The 20,323-nt window shown below is 37.3% G+C and overlaps 2 protein-coding genes and 1 long non-coding RNA gene across 4 annotated transcripts in view; 1 reads left to right on the forward strand and 2 right to left on the reverse strand.

The window, feature by feature from the left end:
* The window catches only part of LOC127360664 (butyrophilin subfamily 2 member A2-like), a 42,399-nt gene extending 25,303 nt beyond the window's left edge, over positions 1 to 17,096 (reverse strand). Inside the window, exons 1-5 of the mRNA XM_051395117.1 lie at positions 16,919 to 17,096; positions 15,501 to 15,836; positions 5,256 to 5,291; positions 4,288 to 4,566; positions 3,990 to 4,124 (exon numbers count right to left, since the gene is read on the reverse strand). Of these exons, the coding sequence (XP_051251077.1) occupies positions 3,990 to 4,124; positions 4,288 to 4,566; positions 5,256 to 5,291; positions 15,501 to 15,836; positions 16,919 to 16,991 (859 nt within the window). The 5' untranslated portion in view covers positions 16,992 to 17,096. The remainder of the gene's footprint in view (positions 1 to 3,989; positions 4,125 to 4,287; positions 4,567 to 5,255; positions 5,292 to 15,500; positions 15,837 to 16,918) is intronic.
* LOC127360663 (V-set domain-containing T-cell activation inhibitor 1) overlaps positions 591 to 20,323 on the reverse strand; it is a 94,617-nt gene continuing 74,884 nt past the window's right edge. For both annotated transcript variants that reach the window (XR_007883878.1, XR_007883874.1), the window contains one exon: positions 591 to 1,688. The gene's annotated coding sequence lies outside the window, so the exon portion shown is untranslated. The remainder of the gene's footprint in view (positions 1,689 to 20,323) is intronic.
* On the forward strand, positions 6,014 to 7,181 carry LOC127360668 (uncharacterized). The gene is made up of 3 exons (XR_007883883.1): positions 6,014 to 6,289; positions 6,987 to 7,036; positions 7,089 to 7,181. It is a non-coding gene; the product is annotated as an uncharacterized LOC127360668 (long non-coding RNA).

Genomic DNA, 20,323 nt, shown 5'->3' on the forward strand with positions numbered 1-20,323 from the left:
CTCGTCTCACAACGACTGATACTTCAGTTCTTTCCCTCCACATATATACAAACAGACTGCTGGAACAATAATGTGTCTTTTAATGTCCACATTAATCCACAGTGCAGAGGAAGAGGAGGAGGAGGATGTGTCTGTTGTTAATATGGACATGATGGTAATCAGGAACGCATCGTTTTAAGCGATACATTGACTATTGATTAAATATTGAATCTAAATGTTGATTAGCTGGACATCCTGAGCAATATGGATGCAGATCTCGCAGTAAATAATAACCAAGTATTCAGTCAACCCACAGTATAAATAGTATTCACTGTTCCAGTTTGAATGCAGACATTTTGAGGACTTTGGCTGAGGGCCCCAGGAAGGTTAGGACCGGCTCTGAAAGTATCCGAGTACCAAAGGAAGTGATTCTCAACCACAGTCCACACAAATATCTACTTAATTCAGGTTATTAAATAAAGTGTAAATGTTAAATCCAGTTGGTTTGTGTTCAAAGAGTCTTTAGTAAGACTTTAAGTATCAAAAACAGCTGCTGCAGCAGATCAATAATCACTCTGATTTTCTTCAAAATAAAAGCATCCAGTCATCCATCAGGAAAGTTTGTTTTATTCAAACGATTGGAGACAAAAGTTTAAACATGATGATTGTAATGTGTCATTATTATTTAGGACACTTTAATGTCCACAGTAGAAACAGGAAGTGATGGTAGACAGATGTAGAGTTTGTAGCAGTGTGCTGTCGCTACGTCACCAGCTAACTAGCTGCTCCAATAACAAAGAACCACATGAGGAAGAAAAGACAACTTAACAACATTAACTCACTGATTGGAAGAATATCTCATCAACAAGGAAACTTTCAGTGCAAATTAACAGACTTAAATATTAAACAGACATTACAGTGAACAACACAACAAGGCACATACAAGGAAAACTCTAGTTTATAATAAATATAATTTATACTGACTCATCTTCACTGTACATTATTACAGCATTAATGAGATTTAATGACCAATCATTGAGTATAGAAGATTCTTGCTCTGCACCATGATGAAAATAGTATAAGACAAGCTGGACAACTCATGACAATAAAATATTGACCTAATATTATGAACTGAAACCAGAGTTTAACTCTTTAACTGATTCCTTCAGTGAGGAATCTCATTGACACCTGAGAAATTCATTTGTTTCCATCTCTTCTCATCTGGACTATTTACAATCCTCTTTTCTCAACCTTCCTATGAGTTGTAGCATTAAAGCTTTAAGGCACAACATAGTTCAGCTACAAGTTACATTACACACACATTGTACACTGTTAAAAATTAAAAATTAAGGGAACACTTCACAGTATAACAACTTCAGGGATATCAATCTATCAAGTTAGGAAGGATAAGTGATTGTGAATCCATTTTACCCGTTTTGGTGCAAATAAAAGTGACAACGAAAGAGGCAACAGCAAGACAACCCCAGAAAGGAATGAGTTTTAGAGGTGACCACAGACAATAGCTCTCTCCTTATCCTTCCTGACTGATTCTTCTCTAGTTTTGCGGTGGGTCAGTGATGGTCTGGTCATATCCTTGCAGGGTCGTACAGACCTCCATGTGCTAGCCAGCGGTACCCTGACGGCTGTTAGGTACCAGGATGAAATCCTCAGAGTCATTGTCAGATGCTGGTGCCGGTTTGAATCCAGACCTCATCGGTTGGTGGTTTTGGTTTCTATTGAACGCTGTTACATTATTTTGTTCAGTACAGTAAAGATTGTGAACTTGAATATTTCGTTTATCGGATCTGATGTGTGATTTAAGTGTTCCCTTCATTATTTTGAGCAGTGTAGATTCAGGGATCTGTTGTTCTGACAGCAGCCACCAGAGGATCAAACAGCTAACTTCTTTTGCTCTGAAGAACCGTTAGAAGAACTGTTTGGATCCTGTCCCAGCAGAGGAAAACCTGCAGAGAATAAAAGAACAGTATATATTACATAAAGTCAACTTTCATTTTACACAGTAAAGATTTTGTTGTCCCTCACAGACAGATTGGGTGTGGACTCCATCACCTCACTCAGTGCTTAGAACAGATAAAGCAGCTGATGAACGGAGAGAAATCCTCAGAGCAGAATAAACTTTAAGCAGAAATAAAACAAGTTCTACCATCTGGAAATACAGTATTTTGCTCACAAACCAGACGACATAAAACAAGCACAAATATGAACCCAGCTTCACCTTGAAGCTGATGTTGAACCACAAACTCTACATTAAATATATTCACTCACTGCAAGAACTAAATAAACATCAAATAACATCCTGTCCTCATCCTCAGATTATCTTCTTCCCCAATTCCTGATCAAATAAATTAGTATATGTAACATTGGTCCTGATACAACTGCCTCTCTCTGTCTGTACTCATTGTTCTGTAGCTTCATGGGCTCTTCATTCTCTCTCTGCTGGAGCTCTATGTCAAAAAAATTATATGGAAATAAATAACGGTTATTTGTTTTTAACATTTTCAAATTGACCTGGTGCATTTTCAATTTTTTTTCTAAGATAATGTTAAAAACATAATTTAGTTCTCTGATGTTGGACAGATGCTGCCTCCCTAAAAGATTTAAATGTTTGTATCATTGTTCAGAGATTATTAGTTTACAGATGATGAGATTATTAGTTTACAGATGAGATTATTAGTTTACAGATGAGATTATTAGTTTACAGATTGTGAGATTATTAGTTTACAGATTATGAGATTATTAGTTTACAGATGACTCTCAGCAGCCTCTTTTATACGGTGTGTTCAAGGTGAGAATGTTTCTGTTATTCCACCTCACCGTTCTGTAGAAAACACTAAAGAGGGGGCATTGTTGTTCTGCTGTTAATCCGGTAGTGGAGGTAGAAATGAGCTGAACTGATGTCTGTTTAAAATGGGGGAGCCGATGGACGCAGACGCTGCTGTGTTACACGCTATGACTCTTTTGTTTCAGAGTAAAACAGCAAAACCTGCGATGGGTCTTCTTCACTGCAGTATTGTTGGATCTCTTTAAAAAGAGCTAATGTTCAATGTTACCCTGAGGTCGACCACCAAACACACTGAACATCCTAAACCTTCAATATAAAGAAATAAATCATTCTTTAATTCCTATTTTGGCCCTGATGCAACCGACAATCTTTACTCACCGCTTTGTGGCAAACTCTTCAACTCATATACATCATCCTCAGTCTCTCTCCGCTGTGGCTCTCTGTGGTTTTGACAAAAAAATTACATGAAACAGTTCTGTTTTTTTTTTTTTTTTTACATTTTCATTAATCATTGTTGTAGACCTAAAGTGATTCTATAATAATTCTATAATAAACATCTCAGTGAAACTCACTGTACTGCCAAATGAAGCACTTTGACTCTTCAAACTTTACTGTTAACAATGAGCATTGTGACCAATCACAGCTGTGAATCACAGAGCGACACTTTATTCACCTCCATCTAAATTAATCACTCACTTTAAGCTTTATGTTCTCAAACTATAAAAGATCATAAAATAGTTCAATAATATGGTTTTGCTCAGATTAGCAATCTTTGGGCTTTATTTGATAGGACAGCTCAAGATGGACAGGAAAGGGGGAGAGAGAAAGGGGATAACACCCAGTCTTTATGCTAAGCTATGCTAACCACCTCCTGGGTTCAACTCCACACTTAACAGGTAAGGGTATTTCTACTGAGATATTCAGGACTACAACAAACCCAGCAGAAGCACTAAGCCTACAGACTGAGTGTGAGAGATATTCAGAGCTTAATCAATAGTTATGATCATAGATTAATGACTGTGTTTTCTTTATGTTTAATGAATCAATCAGTATTAGAACCAGAGGCCTCATGTCAATAGCAACAGAATGGTTCATATCTGAGAAGACAAACACAAACTGTCAAAGTCTCTGGACCTGATAGTCTCAGTGGATCTGTTATGTTGATGTCTGCACATTATGGAGTTGTTGATACATTATATAAACTTACCTTTAATACGACGTATTATGATGCACTTTGTAGCCACAAGAACAAACTGAACTGCAGCAAGAATTGAAGCTCCTAAAACCAATCCACCCAACCATCCAATGAGCTCTTTGCTGGATGATTCCTCACACAGTTTCTCTGAAACACATCACAAAAAGTTAATGTAACACTCAAACTGTAACTGCAGATCATGTACAGCACACTGCTCATAGACTACACACAACAACAATTAAAGGGGTCTAAAAATATTTGAAAACGAATAAACTCATGAACAATGAAAATGATTTGAAATAAATCTCACCATTGATGAACACGTAGATCTCAGAATGAGTCTGATGGTGGATTTCCTCCTGTGTGACTACACAGCGGTAGTGGTCGGTCTTGGTCACAGTGGTGAGGAGGGTAACGTAGTAACGTCCTCCTCTGTCTGAAACCTGTGGCTCCTCAGCAGGAAGGATGTTTCCAGCACTGTCCTTCCACTCTACTTTAGGTTTAGGAGAAGCACCTTCAACAACACACTGCAGCAGAGCTCTGTCCTCTGTGGGATTAAGTGTCCTGATGTACGGCTTTGGAGCTGCTCCTGTGAACACAATATAAAGAAAAGCTTCTTAAGGACAACTAGTAATGTAATAATGGGATGTTGTTGTAGTTATTCCTTCCCTGACTGTAGATATGGAACACATTGTGTTTAAGAGAGAGAACACAGAGAGATAAAAGCTTTAACTTCACACTCCAACGTTGTTTGATAGAAAATGATAACAGTTTTACGTCTTTTGAGAAATTTGGTGATTATTGACGACTGAAACATTTCTGATATAAGTCTGGACACTAAGAGGTTCTAAAAATGTTTTTAATAGAAAAAAATATAAAAGAAGGTTAACTTATATCAACTCAAATATGAACCAGTTTAATTTTGATCACAAGTTCGTGTAACCACAGAGAAGTTTCTTGTAATTAAAAGAAAATCTTCTTTGAGTTTGAACTCTATTTTTATATTGTGTCCAATCAAACAGCAGTGGAGAGCTTGTGGCTCTAGAGGACCAAACCAAAGCCTGATTCAATGACTGAAGTCATCAACTAACATGTAGTTTGTTCACCTGCAGTTATGCAGCTCTTTTTTCCCACATTAACCTCTGAGCCTGTCTACCTGCTACACTGTGAGAGAACAACAACAAAGTTCAACATGAAGTTACTGAATCAAACCTTCTCAATGACACTGAGGCCTAGAGAGTTGTAGCACACAGTACAGATACAGAGATCAGTCCTCACCTGGGATTTCTCCTGATCGGTCTTTAAGGGCAGGATCTGAAAGACAAATAAAGACTTTAATGTTTTCACAAGTGACATTATGAACTAATGGAGTAAAACACAATCAGAGTCACCAATTCACACAGCAAAGGCCACATATTTAATGAGGGAGATCCATGTTCAGACCATCACCTAGTAACTAAATGGATGATACATACAATAATACATCAGCCATATACTTCAATCATCAATTTCCTGCTAAATCACTTTGTTGCAGAGTGTTAAATAAGATCAATCCCACTCTCATGTCAGTGTACTAATTATGAAGCTACAGCCAGCGTGGTCAGAGAGGCTAACTTTGGCCGCACAGGGCCGGCCCAAGGCATAAGCGAACTAAGCAGCTGCTTAGGGCCCCCTGACCACTAGGGGGCCCCAAGAGCAATTAACTTAAAAAGAAAAAAGTAATTAATTATTTTTTTCCATGTGTGAGTGATGATGAATCATATATTATCAAAATGTACATTATGATGTTAACAGAGTGTAGTTTCCTACTGCCTCTCTGCTCGAACTGTCAGAGCTCTGTTAGTAACGTGTGCAGAGCTCCCAACCGTACAGTGCCGTGTGCACTGAGCATCCAGGAGCTAGGAGCAGGTGAATGATGTCACAATAAAGGACCTAACGTTACCTTCAGGGGCAGGAAGAGGAAGAGGAAGGAAGAGGAAGAGGAGAAACAACGACAAGGTAAAGGTATGTCTTGGTAATGTAACATTTGGTGTCAAGGAGATTGAAGTTCCAAATTATTTCATTAGTTTCAAGTTCCCTGAAATTATTAAAGTCCCAAATTATTGTTGATATTTTGTTCCAAATACGTTAGCCTGTAATAGCAAATCTGCTAGCGAACATTAACGTTAGTTCAAAACATTTTACTACTACTCTTTTATGGGTTAGATATAGGATTATATAGGATTATATAGGTTAGATAGGATTATATAGGTTAGATAGGATTATATATAGGATTATATAGGTTATATAGGATTATATATAGGATTATATAGGTTAGATAGGATTATATATAGGATTATATAGGTTAGATAGGATTATATAGGTTAGATATAGGATTATATAGGTTAGATATAGGATTATATAGGTTATATATAGGATTCTATAGGTTAGATAGGATTATATAGGTTAGATAGGTTAGATAGGATTATATAGGTTAGATAGGATTATATAGATTAGATAGGATTATATAGGATTCTATAGGTTAGATAGGATTATATAGGTTAGATAGGTTAGATAGGATTATATAGGTTAGATAGGTTAGATAGGATTATATAGGATTATATAGGTTAGATAGGATTATATAGTTTAGATAGGATTATATAGGATTATATAGGTTAGATAGGATTATATAGGATTATATAGGTTAGATAGGATTATATAGGTTAGATAGGATTATATATAGGATTAGATAGGTTAGATAGGATTATATAGGTTAGATATAGGATTATATAGGTTAGATAGGATTATATAGGTTAGATAGAATTATATAGGTTAGATATAGGATTATATAGGTTAGATAGGATTATATAGGTTGGATAGGATTATATAGGATTATATAGGTTAGATATAGGATTATATAAATTATATAGATTAGATAGGATTATATAGGTTAGATAGGATTATATATAGGATTATATAGGTTAGATATAGGATTATATAGGTTAGATAGGATTATATAGGATTGTATAGGTTAGATAGGATTATATATAGGATTATATAGGTTATATAGGATTATATAGGTTAGATATAGGATTATATATAGGATTATATAGGTTAGATAGGATTATATAGGTTATATATAGGATTATATAGGTTAGATAGGATTATATAGGATTATATAGGTTAGATATAGGATTATATAGGTTAGATAGGATTATATAGGTTAGATAGGATTATATGGGATAAATATAGGATTATATAGGATTATATAGGTTAGATAGGATTCTATAGGTTAGATAGGATTATATAGGTTAGATATAGGATTATATAGGATTATATAGGTTAGATAGGATTCTATAGGTTAGATAGGATTCTATAGGTTAGATAGGATTATATAGGATTATATAGGTTAGATAGGATTATATAGATTATATAGGATTATATGGGTTAGATAGATTATATAGGATTATATGGGTTAGATAGGACGATATAGGTTAGATAGGATTATATAGGATTATATAGGTTAGATAGGATTCTATAGGTTAGATGCTTTTTCTATAGGTTAGATAGGATTATATATGTTAGATAGAATTATATAGGATTATATAGGCTAGATAGGATTATATAGATTATATAGGATTATATGGGTTAGATAGGATTATATAGGTTAGATAGGATTATATGGGTTAGATAGGATTATATAGGATTATATAGGTTAGATAGGATTATATAGGTTAGATAGGATTATATAGATTATATAGGATTATATAGGTTAGATAGGATTATATAGGTTAGATAGGATTATATAGATTATATAGGATTATATAGGTTAGATAGGATTATATAGGATTATATAGGTTAGATAGTTTACTATTCAAGCTAATGTTGTTGTGTTTTTGTAATACTTTGAATAAGTTGATTCTCAGTGTATTTATATTATTCTGAGTCACTTTTTGGCATCAAAACAACGTTTTTGATAACGTTTGATAGCAAATGTTTGATAACTAACGTTAATTACAAACGTGGTGACGTTTGCTAGCAATATGGTTTTACATTAATGAATTCATTTAGTTAACTTATAGTTTGAGGTAGGGATGGGGCCGATCCGATCCAGTATCGGTAATTCACGTATCGGAATTTCCCGATCCAACCTGCGGAGATTTCCGATATCCATGAGCCATGACTGCACTTTAACGCTGTCTGCTGAAATGACTCCACAGTCTGCTGGCTGGCTGCAAACTGTGGAATGGATTTCCCTGAACGGAGGCGCGGCTCAATGAGACACGCCCCCGCTCAGGAAATCCATTCCGCAGTTTGCAGCCAGCTAGCAGGATAGCATTGAGCAGCATTGTGGCTAGCCAACATGTCCGCTGTGTGGAAATACTTTACACTGGAAACACCGCAGAGCAAGACAGCAAAATGCAATGTTTGCAAAGCCGTAATTCAGAGACGCGGAAGCTCTCTCGCATCGTACAACACTACGAACACAATCAAACATTTAAAAAAAGCACCACACGAAACAGCACGAGGATTATTTAGGCGAGCTGTCAGGAATCACTTCTAGAGTCATTCCAAAAACAAAGTAAAGTCCAGGCAGACAACATGAAAGCTAAAGGGATTAGTATGTGTGTGTGTGTGTGTGTGTGTGTGTGTGTGTGTGTGTAAGATTTACACTTATTGCACTTTTCTTATATTTCAAGACTCAAATATTTCACATTTTGGGAATTTAATAAATATTGACATGACAATACATTTGAAACCCTTACAGGGTTATGGTGTACATATTTGTTTTCAGGATGGGATTTTTTCCTGTTAACAGGATTTCCTGTTTTTCTGACTTCCTTTTCTGACCTTATACTTACCTCAAGTTGCCTTTTGGGACATACATGCATACATACGTACAGATCATACTTGCCTGTTGAGGAGTTTATTCATATTATCTCATATAAAATCAACAATAATGATAATAATAATATTAAAGAAAACTCTGGTATCGGAATAGTATCGGTATCGGCCGATATCCAAATTCAGGTATCGGGATCGGATCGGAAGTGAAAAAATGTGGATCGGTGCATCCCTAGTTTGAGGTATGTTGTTTGCAATTGTTTGCTGCAGAGCACAGTAATTTATGTGAGTAAATAAACATATTCCTTTTACATCAACTCCCTATTGTGCTCATACGTTATATGAAACTTCCCCAGGAGCACTGTTAAAGTATTTAGGAGGAGGCACTGACTCAGCCCAGGAGCAATCCACCTCCTCAGGAGCAGCCAAGGCTGATGAATCAGGTGATCAAACATCATATACATTTAATTTCTAGTCAGATTATCTCATTAAGATATACTAATATAAGATATAATCATATGACAAGGGACATGTTTTTCATCTCAGGTCCATCTCTATCCTCTGCTCCATCCACTGTGCCCACTGTCCTCTCTGCAACCTCAGCTGTACCTGGTAAGTTAACATCAGAACAACCTTTATAATTGCTCAGTGTACTGCAGAATATTCTGAGATGAATCATTTTGTCCAAAAATATTATTTTAATTTCCCTATAGGTCCTTCAATCTAATTTTGCTTAGGGCTCCATGGAGGCTTGGGCCGCGACTAATAATTTTTCTAGGTCACACGGGTGCACCTGGCGCTTCCCGGGTGAAAACATACATTTATTTCGCAAGCGCATCATCTCTCTGTGTTCTCCTGTGACCAAACTCACACACTCATGGTAGGATCATATCGTGTTCTAAACCAATAAGATACAGAGCTCAGGCGGGTCTTTGCCTCTGATTAGCTGTGGTCCTGTTCACCGCACTAAGTTGTGTGTGTTAAAAATTGCGCGCGACCTGAGCGCGAGAGTAGCTGACTAACTGAAACGGAAAAATGAAATAAACGCGACAAAACAAGGGAAAATGAAGAGAGGCAGAAATATTGAAAGTTTTTTCATTAAGAAAACCAAGCCTACAACCAGCCCTACTACTATAATCCCATCCATCCCCACTACTGAGAGTTCATCCCGTCAAGACACGGAGCCCTCGGTCCCTGGTGAGATACCAAGACCCGGTCCTTCGGCTACAGCATCAGACTCGGAACCAGAGGAGGAGACAACCGAGTCTGGGATAGAGCCCGGCTCCGAGACCCAAATTTAAAAGGCCAAAATATATTCCTTCAGACAGGACTGGCTGAAACAAGTTCCCTGGCTGAGGTTCAACAAAGGACGTAACGCACTGCACTGCGTGTACTGTCAGGAGTGCGGTCAGAATATGGATGAAATAGTGCATTCGTGAGCGGGTCAACAACGTTTCATATCGAAACTTTATTTGGAAATGTTTTATTTTGCTCAGTGTTTTAGTTTGAAATGTTCAATTTCAGCTCAGTGAAGCACTTTAAACACTTTATTTTTCTATTTATATATAATTGTGCTTCAAATAAAGACAAGCATTTCTCTACACCTTATTCTTGTTTGAGAATCATTCACATTATATGAAATTTATGGAGAGCGATAAAGAGGTGACCTTACGGTGTTAAAGGCAGCGCAATGAAAAATTTGGGTGCACCTAAATTTTGTGCTGGTGCACCTAAAAAAAAAAGTTAGGGACACCAGTGCAACCAATGCAAAAAGTTAGTCTGGAGCCCTGCCGCAGTCTGCAGGTGAGTCATTGGATTCAGATGAGGAGGCGGGAAGCTGCCACCACATATGTCTCCTGCCTCCAGATCAGTCAATAGCTAAATTCAGGTGCACATCTCCCAGCAAAGAGGACACTGAAAGGATGTACTGGTAGTCACACACACACACACACACACACACACACACACACACACACACACACACACACACATATATATATATATATATATATATATATATAGACATACACACATTCACACATACACACATGCATACATATATTGTTTAATGGTTTCGACCTACATTGTTAAATAGGGGTATAATATGACTGAGAATTCAATCTTAAAGCATTAAAATTACATATTTTATTTCACCTTTAAACATGTAGTAGCACTATGGAGCTGTTTTTCTAAGAGTGGGCCTCTGTTTGACTCCATATAGACACACAGTTGGTGGTTTCACACTGTGATGACCTACAGGTGGTAGTAACCTGTCAGGATATGCAGCAATGCACCATCAGTGCCCCCCTTGTGTAATTATCACTAGCTGCACAGGTACCAAGTGGTCATATTGTTGCTGCCTGAATTTCTACTCAATCAGTCAAACACTGCAAAAGTATAATATGATGGGTCCGAGGAAAAGTCTCAAAACTCCTAAAAACTAATGACTAACAAACAAACAAACCTCCAACACTGACTGCATGAATATTACCAGGTCTTACTATCTTACTAGTTTGTTTTACCTTTGTGTTTATTTGGTGTAATACCCTTCTTTGAACACTGGGTGGCAGTCACCTAAAATGGGACTGCATTTATGTAGTAAGGATGATGCAGCCAGGTGTGGTGCATCATGTGAGGTGTGATGGCCGCCCTAGCAGCCACATACTGGGGAAAGCACATGTTTTCTTTGAGTTACCAGTTCCTGCTGCTGAAGATGTCTCATAGAAGACAAAGGAACTGCTGGCTGAATCAGAAACAAAGGGGTTGGGCCAATAATTGGGCTACACCATATTGGCTGAAATCATGGGGAGAGGCAGTGAGTTCTCCTTGTTTGAGTTTAGTTATTAGGGACCGAGCACTGACCAGTGCAAGGCCCTATTGTAATGCAAGGAATTATTATTTTGTGCCTCTTTGACCGCATATTTGACCCCCGCAGCATTCTCAAAAAGTCATGAAAATTTGCACAAAATTCAAACGTAGCGAAAATACCGATATGTTACCGTGCACGGGCACCGCCAAACGGCTAAGCCACACCCCCCGAATCAGCCCCCCAAGACACGTATGGCCGACATGTACGGAAATTGGTACGCATGTGTATGATGATAAAAGAAGCAGAAAAGTCTCAAGGACCCATACCTCAAACCCAACAGGAAGTCGGCCATTTTGGCCATTTTTGGCGATTTGCACACGTTGTATTTGAACGAACTCCTCCTAGGGCATTTATCGGACCGACTTCAGATTTGGACACAGCCATCTAAACACATTCACTATTAAAAGTTGTGCTCCTCACTTGTTTTCGTCAAACTTTGTGGATGTGGCGTGGCGTCCCGTGGCATCTAATTTCGATCCTTCGCCATAAAAAGAGGGATTCGTAATAACTTCTGCGTACATGATCCGACTGCAACGAAACTTCACATGTTTGATAAGAGTCCCGCCCTGAACACGTCTATGTGATAATATTCAGTAATAGTCAGAGCGCCACCTAGTGGCAACAGGAAGTATCACGTTTTATACTTTCATGTTCTACTCCTAGCAGGATGACCAGATCCAGCTGAAATTTACTTATAAAATGCAAAACACATTGTTGATGATGTGATGAGTGCGGTGAGGGGGCGTGTCTTTGGCGTGGCGGGACATTTTGATGTACCGCCACAAAACACGAATTTGCTATAACTTGAGTGTACATTGTCCAATCGGCTCCAAACTTCACTTGTCTGATAAGAGTCCCGCCCTGAACATGCCTATGTGATAATATTCAGTAATAGTGAGTTTCTTTTATATGTATCTCCCAGCAGATTGCCCAGATCGTGAAATTCTTACAGCAGTCCCTTAAGACGATGGTGAAGACATATCATGAATCTTAAGAATTTTTGTCGAACCTTGTTGCCATGGCGATGTTGCGAAAATCAGCTTTTCTGTTAACATTTGAACACCTCTTGGGGGGCTAAACATGCCCGAACATTAATGAAATTTTGCACAAAATTCAGTCGTGGCAAACGCTAAGGTCCTTGGGCGTGGCATAATGGATTAGACACGCCCCCCAGAATCAGCCCCCAAGACACGTAAGACCGATGTATGAAAATTGGTAGGCATGTGTATCATGATGGGACAAGCAAAAAAGCCTCTTGGACCCATAACCCAACAGGAAGTCGGCCATTTTGATTTTGATTTTCACTTTTTAACGTTGTATTTGAACGAACTCGTTAAAATTGGCTTATCGGATCTGGTCCAAAATTGGTCGCTACAGTTAAAGAACAGAAAAACTTCTTGGACCCACACCCCCCAAGCCCGCGAGAAGTCGGCCATTTTGATTTCAAAATTGGTCAGTACAATCAAAACAAACTGTAGATGAATTGTGTTGTGTGATGAATGTTTCATAAGAGTCCCGCCCTGAACACGTCTACATGACAATATTCAGACATAATGATAGCACCACATAATGCCAACAGAAAGTAAGCGCTGCGTGGCGATTTTGAGCTGATATACGTGAAATTGTCAGGTTGTGGTCTGCACATGTTACGACGGCACGTGACGCGGCCGCAGCGCACCCACGCCAAGATAATGCACCCCCGCTGGCTGCCGCTCACATTGCAGTTTAACAACAAGTAGAACTATTCAGAGGTTATTGGGGCTGTCCACTTTAATTCCACATACTGTTGTGTTGATGGAGCTTATTGTCAAAACGTTCGCTTTCTTCCAAGTCGACTATTAAACTAACAGCTCCACCAAAATTTTGGACGGGCCTGCCGCCACTGCTAAAGAAAATCCTAGAGGAAACACTGGGGTTGTTATGGTTTGTTTAAATGTTATGTTTTAGTCTATTCCCCCTGTGTGTCAGAGTGACCTGATCAGCCACTTTTTAAATTCCCCCAATGTCTCAGTTTAGTTAGGTTGGTGGGTTTAGTATGTTTAATTTGTTCAGTTAATGTAACCTGAGTTAAGTTCTGTTTATTTGACCTCTTTTATGGGCCCAGAACGTTTTGTATAATTTGTAAATTGATTATTTTTACATTCTTTTGTGAATAAAATTACTTTTGGTAAAAATTTACCTCTGACTCCTCATGCCTACCAGCTCTGTCCCTGACATGAGGCAATGCATTTTTTTTTACTATGGTGTGATCATGGCATGTGATTGATCTGAAATTTGGTTAGACTGCCCGACTGTGTGGTTTATTGCTCCATCTGGATGAAAGGAAGTTTGTAAAAGTCTCTAGTAAATCTGCAGAGGTACATCTGGACATTGTAATTGTAAGCGTTACACAGCCGATGCCTACAACACATCAGTTATGTCACTGTCATGCAGTTACAGCCTCAAAAATGACCACACAGTTAAATGAACTTGATTCTTGATTCAACATACATTTCTAACTTCAGAGTTATTGTTGATTATATGATTATAAGTCGTCAGGTGTCTGTTAATTGTTGCCAGGAATATCAACAATAATTTTTCTAGTCAACTAGTCTAAAAGTAAGAAAATGCTCAATGTTGATGCACCTTTGCTATGTTTAGAACTTGTTCTCGTTGCTGGCTGGATTATTGTCTGCAGGGTTAAAATGAAAAATAAAATAATACTTTCCAAAGTCTAAAGTTGGATATATTAATTCATTTATTTCTTAAATAGAAACAAACAAACCTAAACTAATGTACCAATTAGTGAGCACCTTTAATAGACTCATGGCCACCAACAGTTAAACACAGAAAATGTCTCCAACACTCAGTAAACTGTCAATATTGAGCACGACTGTAAAGACAGAAACCGCTCACATACAGCCAGGATTCATACATTACTGTTATTTACATCACTTTATCCTGTTACACACATTTGACACAGGGGCAACATATGGACAATAACTTTTGGCAGGACAATGCCATAAATAATTAGAAAGAATATTAAAAATGCCCCTTATTGTTATTAGCCAAAGATTCATGGCTGCTTGATTGTTGTAGGATAACCTGATGCATGATGGATGTTTTTTCCACCGCCAGCTGAATTAACTTTGTGATGTGAATGACAAACGTAGATGACATGGCATCATTGATGATATGAAGTTACAGAGGATAATGTTACAGCTTTCAGGGAGCAGCTAAGCTAATGCTACATTAGATTTAAATCAGTCAGTCAGCACATTCAGTGAGGCTCACAGCTGTTGTATAATGTGACTGCATCGTAACTTATCTGATCTGGAGCATCTGGGCCTAATGCTTGATGGATATAATTTAATTCAATTCAATTCAATTTTATTTGTATAGCACTAATTCATAACAGAAGTTATCTCAGGACACTTTTCAAATAGACCAAACCTCCTTATAACATTAAAAATAAATAATATCAAAGCTCCTCATCCACATGAATACCACTGATATTACAACCACATCTCATATTCTACATTATGTTGAAGTTATTCTTTGTTGTTATAATAAATATTTGTTACTTTTGAGATGTCTTTCCCATTTTTTGTCATGGTCTATGAGCCAGGTTATGACACAGTTCCACATCCTCTCTTACTTTGAATAGTGCCATCAGTGAGGTAAGATGGTAGAGAGTGTAGTTGTATATAACTTCTATCAACATCTTGGCAAAGTGCAGATTTTCATTGTAAAATTAAATAATTCATTATTGTCAGTACGACAACTAGTCCTACTTCCAGTGACTTTAATAGTTAATATAAAATAATATTAATATTAATGAAAGTACTCACTAACAACAAGCTCAATGTAGAAGATTTGACTTGGTTGAAGACGAGGAAAATGACAGGTGTATTTTCCACTGTCAGATATCTTCGTATTTCTGATCTTTATGGAGGCGTTACCGTTCTTCAGTTGATCAGAAAAATGTGAGACTCGACCTTTGAACTGCTCATCTTGACCTGAAAGGCCGTTATTGTAATGATCTCCTGAATCATACAAGAACACCTCCTTCTGACCATCTTTTATCCAGTCAAATCGTTTATCTACAATGTTCTCCTTGGAGCCGAGAGAACAGGGTAGAATAACATCACTGCCTTCTTCCACGATCACTCTGACCACAGCTGGACCTGAAAGATGAAACATATTTCAGTCATTATGATTAATAAAGAGAAATCAGATTACACACATAGTTTAAAACCTTGTTAGTTAGTAGTGAGATTATTTATGGATATTTTTCATACTCGTATAATTTCAGTATATTTGTGATTGAGTAAATTTTTTTAATGAATTATCTAAATCTACCTATGTAGAACTGAGTGGGATATTGTTCCAATTTTAGTATCTAACCATTAAAAATTCTGTTCTGATAACAGAAACGTAATGAAAGATGTATTTCAACAAAAGAAAATAGATAAAAATAAAAAGTGTCCCTTGTGGCCATTCTTTAAAACTATATTTACTCATAGTTAATATTATAAAATATTAAATATTTATAAAACAATAAATACAGGTGGAGCTACATTACTATGCTTACACTGAACCTTAATGAAGTGTAGAAACCAGTGAATTATTGAACTGATTGTTTCAGTGTTGTTGTTCTATCAGTGAGGGTTTACAACGTAACACATGGCTCTATCAAAATAAAAGCTTTTACTCTTCTGTACCTTTGTATTATTCACTGAAAAAGGAAACACTGGATTTAAAGACACGTGTGATAGTGACACTGGAAAATAAAACACAGGCAAGTACAGTGCTACTGTGTATAATAGACTCAGTTTTACTTTCTGTCCCTCAAACTCCACCAGAGACAATCCACCATTTTGTAATTCAGTTCCAAACCGTACATATGTATTTTCCTTTATTGAAAATACAAAATAAACTTATTTTCTTTTTATTTTACTGTTTTTAAGCCTTTTATTCTCTTTTTTTATATTATTTATTTAATTACATTATGTTTGTCCTCTACCATGCAGTTTCTTCTTCTTTATTTCTGTCTTCCTGTTCTCAGTGTCCTGTTTTCTGTCTGTCAAAGTACTTGTAATGTGCTTTTGTAAATTATTATTATTGTTTTTATTATTATTGTGTATTTCATCTTTATACATTTTCCTCTACCAGTAGGTTATTTAGTATTTTACTAAATACAGAATACCACTAAAATAACACACCTCCACATTAACAACAACATACAGATATAATATGTCTTTCTTACCGTTTCCATCTCCAACTATTATTGCAGACAGCAGACAGAGACACAAACTCATAAGGAGAGCTGTGGATGCCATTATTCTGGTTATCCTGAACAAACGTTAACAGGTCTAATGTCAACTGTTCACATTTCAGTAAGATCTGTCAGTACGTGACACTGATTGCAACTTTGGACCACAAAGTCTTCCTGTCAAAAGTGAAACTGCATTATGGTTGAGCAACAAACAACTTAAGGAAGTAACACACGTGACTCGAGCTTAATGTGTGTTACGAAGAAAGAAGAAGCTTATTGTGACATTTTGAACACTACAGGGTACTACTATATCTGATATGACAGCCACATTATACACAGGCTGAGTTCGGTGTAGATTTTCAACTTGAGACAGACTCTCCATCAACCGTTCATTGCAGCCCTGATCTGACATTACACTGAAGTGGAGTGATGATTAAATACCAAGTCACTTTGGAGGTCTTTTAAACCCAAATCTTTAAGTGCTTTTATTTTTGAAGGTGTGTGAAACCGAAAGTGTTGTAACGCTGAGAGGCCTCATCTGGTCCGTGGGAAAAGATCTGCTTTTAGAGAATTGAGACGTCCTTTCCTCTGCAGCGTCCTCTGAAACATCTGTTTCTGTCTGTCTGCACACATGTGAACTGTACTAACATCAATAAAGACAGACAGACAGAGTTCTCAGAGCCAGAGCAGCAGCCTGTTACCTGTTTAACAAACACCTGCACATGAACAACAGCCTGTATTACAGTGATGATGACACTGTGATTGATAGCTGATGGGTTGAGGCTGAATTAGTGTGAGCTTCCTCCCAATTAACAGAGACACTGTGTGCATTGTGTTTGCTCACAACGCTGTGGTCTAAAAGGGTTGTTCTTCAGCCTTCAGCCTTTTATACAATCACAATAAAAAAAGAGCAGTCTGATGTTTAAAATAGCACAAAATGATCCACCATCCAGTCTACTTTCTGGTTTCCCATCCAGGGTTGAAGGATGCTGGAGCCTGTCCCATCAGGACCTGCTTACACTGACTGAAGGACAGTTAATGAAAGAGTGAACATATCAAAGATAACACAACAGTCACAGACCGAGGAGACAGAAACTCTTCACATATTTTCTGAGCACTTATAGGACTTACAGGCTCTGCTGTTTTTTTAATATCTTTATATATGTACAGTTATACATATATAAAGATAAATAAAACAGTGGACAATAGTGCAAAGGATGCTGGAATAAATATTTACGTGCAGGTATTTTTATGTACATGAAGTAGGTGGATATGACAGAATATACAATATATATACTATAATAATAATAATAATAATAATAATAATAATAATAATTACTGTGCAATACCATTCCATATTCACTGTGCAATCTATTGCCCATGTGCAACTGCTGCTGCTACTTCTATTTGTGTTATCTGTTGTTTTGGATTCTTACTGTTATTTCCTACTCTTACTGTTTTTATACTGTTTTTTTTCTCTATCCACTTTGCTGCTGTAACATTGGAATTTCCCCATTGTGGGACAAATAAAGGAAATATCTTATCTTATACAGCAGGCCCAGCATGCGTTTGAGTGAAGATATATTTATGTTTTTTAAAAGAGAAAAAGGACGTTATATATTCATTATTGATAAATTGACCTCAGAATAAGAACCTGATGAAAGTGTGACACTGCCACGGTGGACTGGTGTGAGTAATACACACTTTGGTGTGATGGTTGATCAAACAGCTCCGTGTTGAAGTGATTCCAGGTGACCACACTGTGTGTAATGTGAGCTGTTGGACTCATGATGTTGTGTGTGATGTGATGTGATGACTGTCTGATGTGTTTGATCAGATCCATCAGTTGTTATCCTCACAGTGGTCGTCCTGCTGCTGACTCTGCTGTAGGTAAACACCGCCCTCTGTTGCTGCTGTGAGGTACTGACACTGTCTGTGGTTCAGAGGACTGACAGAATGATGAAGCACTCTGTTTATTGAACTGAAGAGAGGAGTGATGTTGTCGTGTCTCTCCAGGCCTGCAGGGGGCAGGAGCCGGGCAGACAGGAGCACATTGAGCTGGATGATTATAACCTGGGTGCTTGTGCAGCTGATGAAGGGCCGATTGTAGAGGAAGGAGCTCAGAGAGCACAGTAGGACCTCCGGGAGTTCATCTCACATCCACAGAGATTTCTCAACCATCAGCTCAGTCAATGATTGTTCATCATTACTTACCTTTAAACAACGAGGCTGTAATTATTATATTGCATTATATAATATATTTGTGTTACTCTCAGCATGAAAAGACCAAAACCAACAACATGGGAGTCCAGCTTTCAGTACTTTCAGCCCTCCTGTCTGTGGCTCTCAGCTCCAGGTCTATTGGCTCTAGACCTCAGTAAATACCTGCTTTATATATATAGTCCACTTTAGAAATTAAACTATATCTTTGTGAGGTGTTTTTATGTTTATGTCTTTTTGTTGGCCAAGTAATGTTATATATTAAATTAAAACAAAAGTGAAACATTGTCATGTATCCTCTAGATCTGGTTTTACAGTACTCGATCACGTGGAGACATTTGAACAACTGAATCCTCACATAACAGCTATAAACATGATCAGGACCACCTGCTGTTGGATTTGGGGCCCCATTACAGTAAAACTGTTTGTCCTGTCTTGAGTTTCAAACATGGTAAATCTTATCTTCCTATTACAGGAGCAATTCTGAAACTCATGCTGTGTCCTATCTCAGAGTCACGATAAATGAATAATTACTTTTTTAATTATTTAAATACATTTTGGGGCTTTATAAAATGTCTTTTTAAGAGAGGACAGTGAAGGTAAATCAATGTCCCACACAGATACTAACAACAATGGTGCTGCCACTTTCTGCCGTTATTTTGAATGGAGGACAGGGTCAATGCCACCCTAAATTCTTCTGTTAGTAGTAGAGAGATTGTTTCCCTACATGTAGTTAGGAAACATGTTACTGTAAAAAACTAAAACAAACTAAATGCCCTCCTAAACTGAGATAAGTCAGAAAAAGTACAACATTAAAAATCTAACCAGTTATTAGGTTTAGGGGGCAAATACTTTTTCACATAGGGCCAGGTGGGTTGGAAAGCTTTTTTCCCTTTAATAAATGAAATCATCATTTAAACACTGTATTTTGTATTTACTCAGGTTATCTTTGTCTAATATACAAATTTGTTTGATGATCTGAAACATTTAAGTTTGACAGATATGCAAAGAAATAAGAAATCAGGAAGGGGGCAAACACTTTTTCACAGCACTGTACATAAATGGAAGAAGTTCACTGAAGGTTGAACACTGCTCGACTGTGTTGGACTGACATTTCTTTGAACTTTACTGGAATTCTGAAATGGAAAATACTAATAATGATTGATTAGTTTAAAC

This window comes from Dicentrarchus labrax, unplaced genomic scaffold (genome assembly GCF_905237075.1).
Source record: "Dicentrarchus labrax unplaced genomic scaffold, dlabrax2021, whole genome shotgun sequence".
Lineage (NCBI taxonomy): Eukaryota > Metazoa > Chordata > Actinopteri > Moronidae > Dicentrarchus > Dicentrarchus labrax.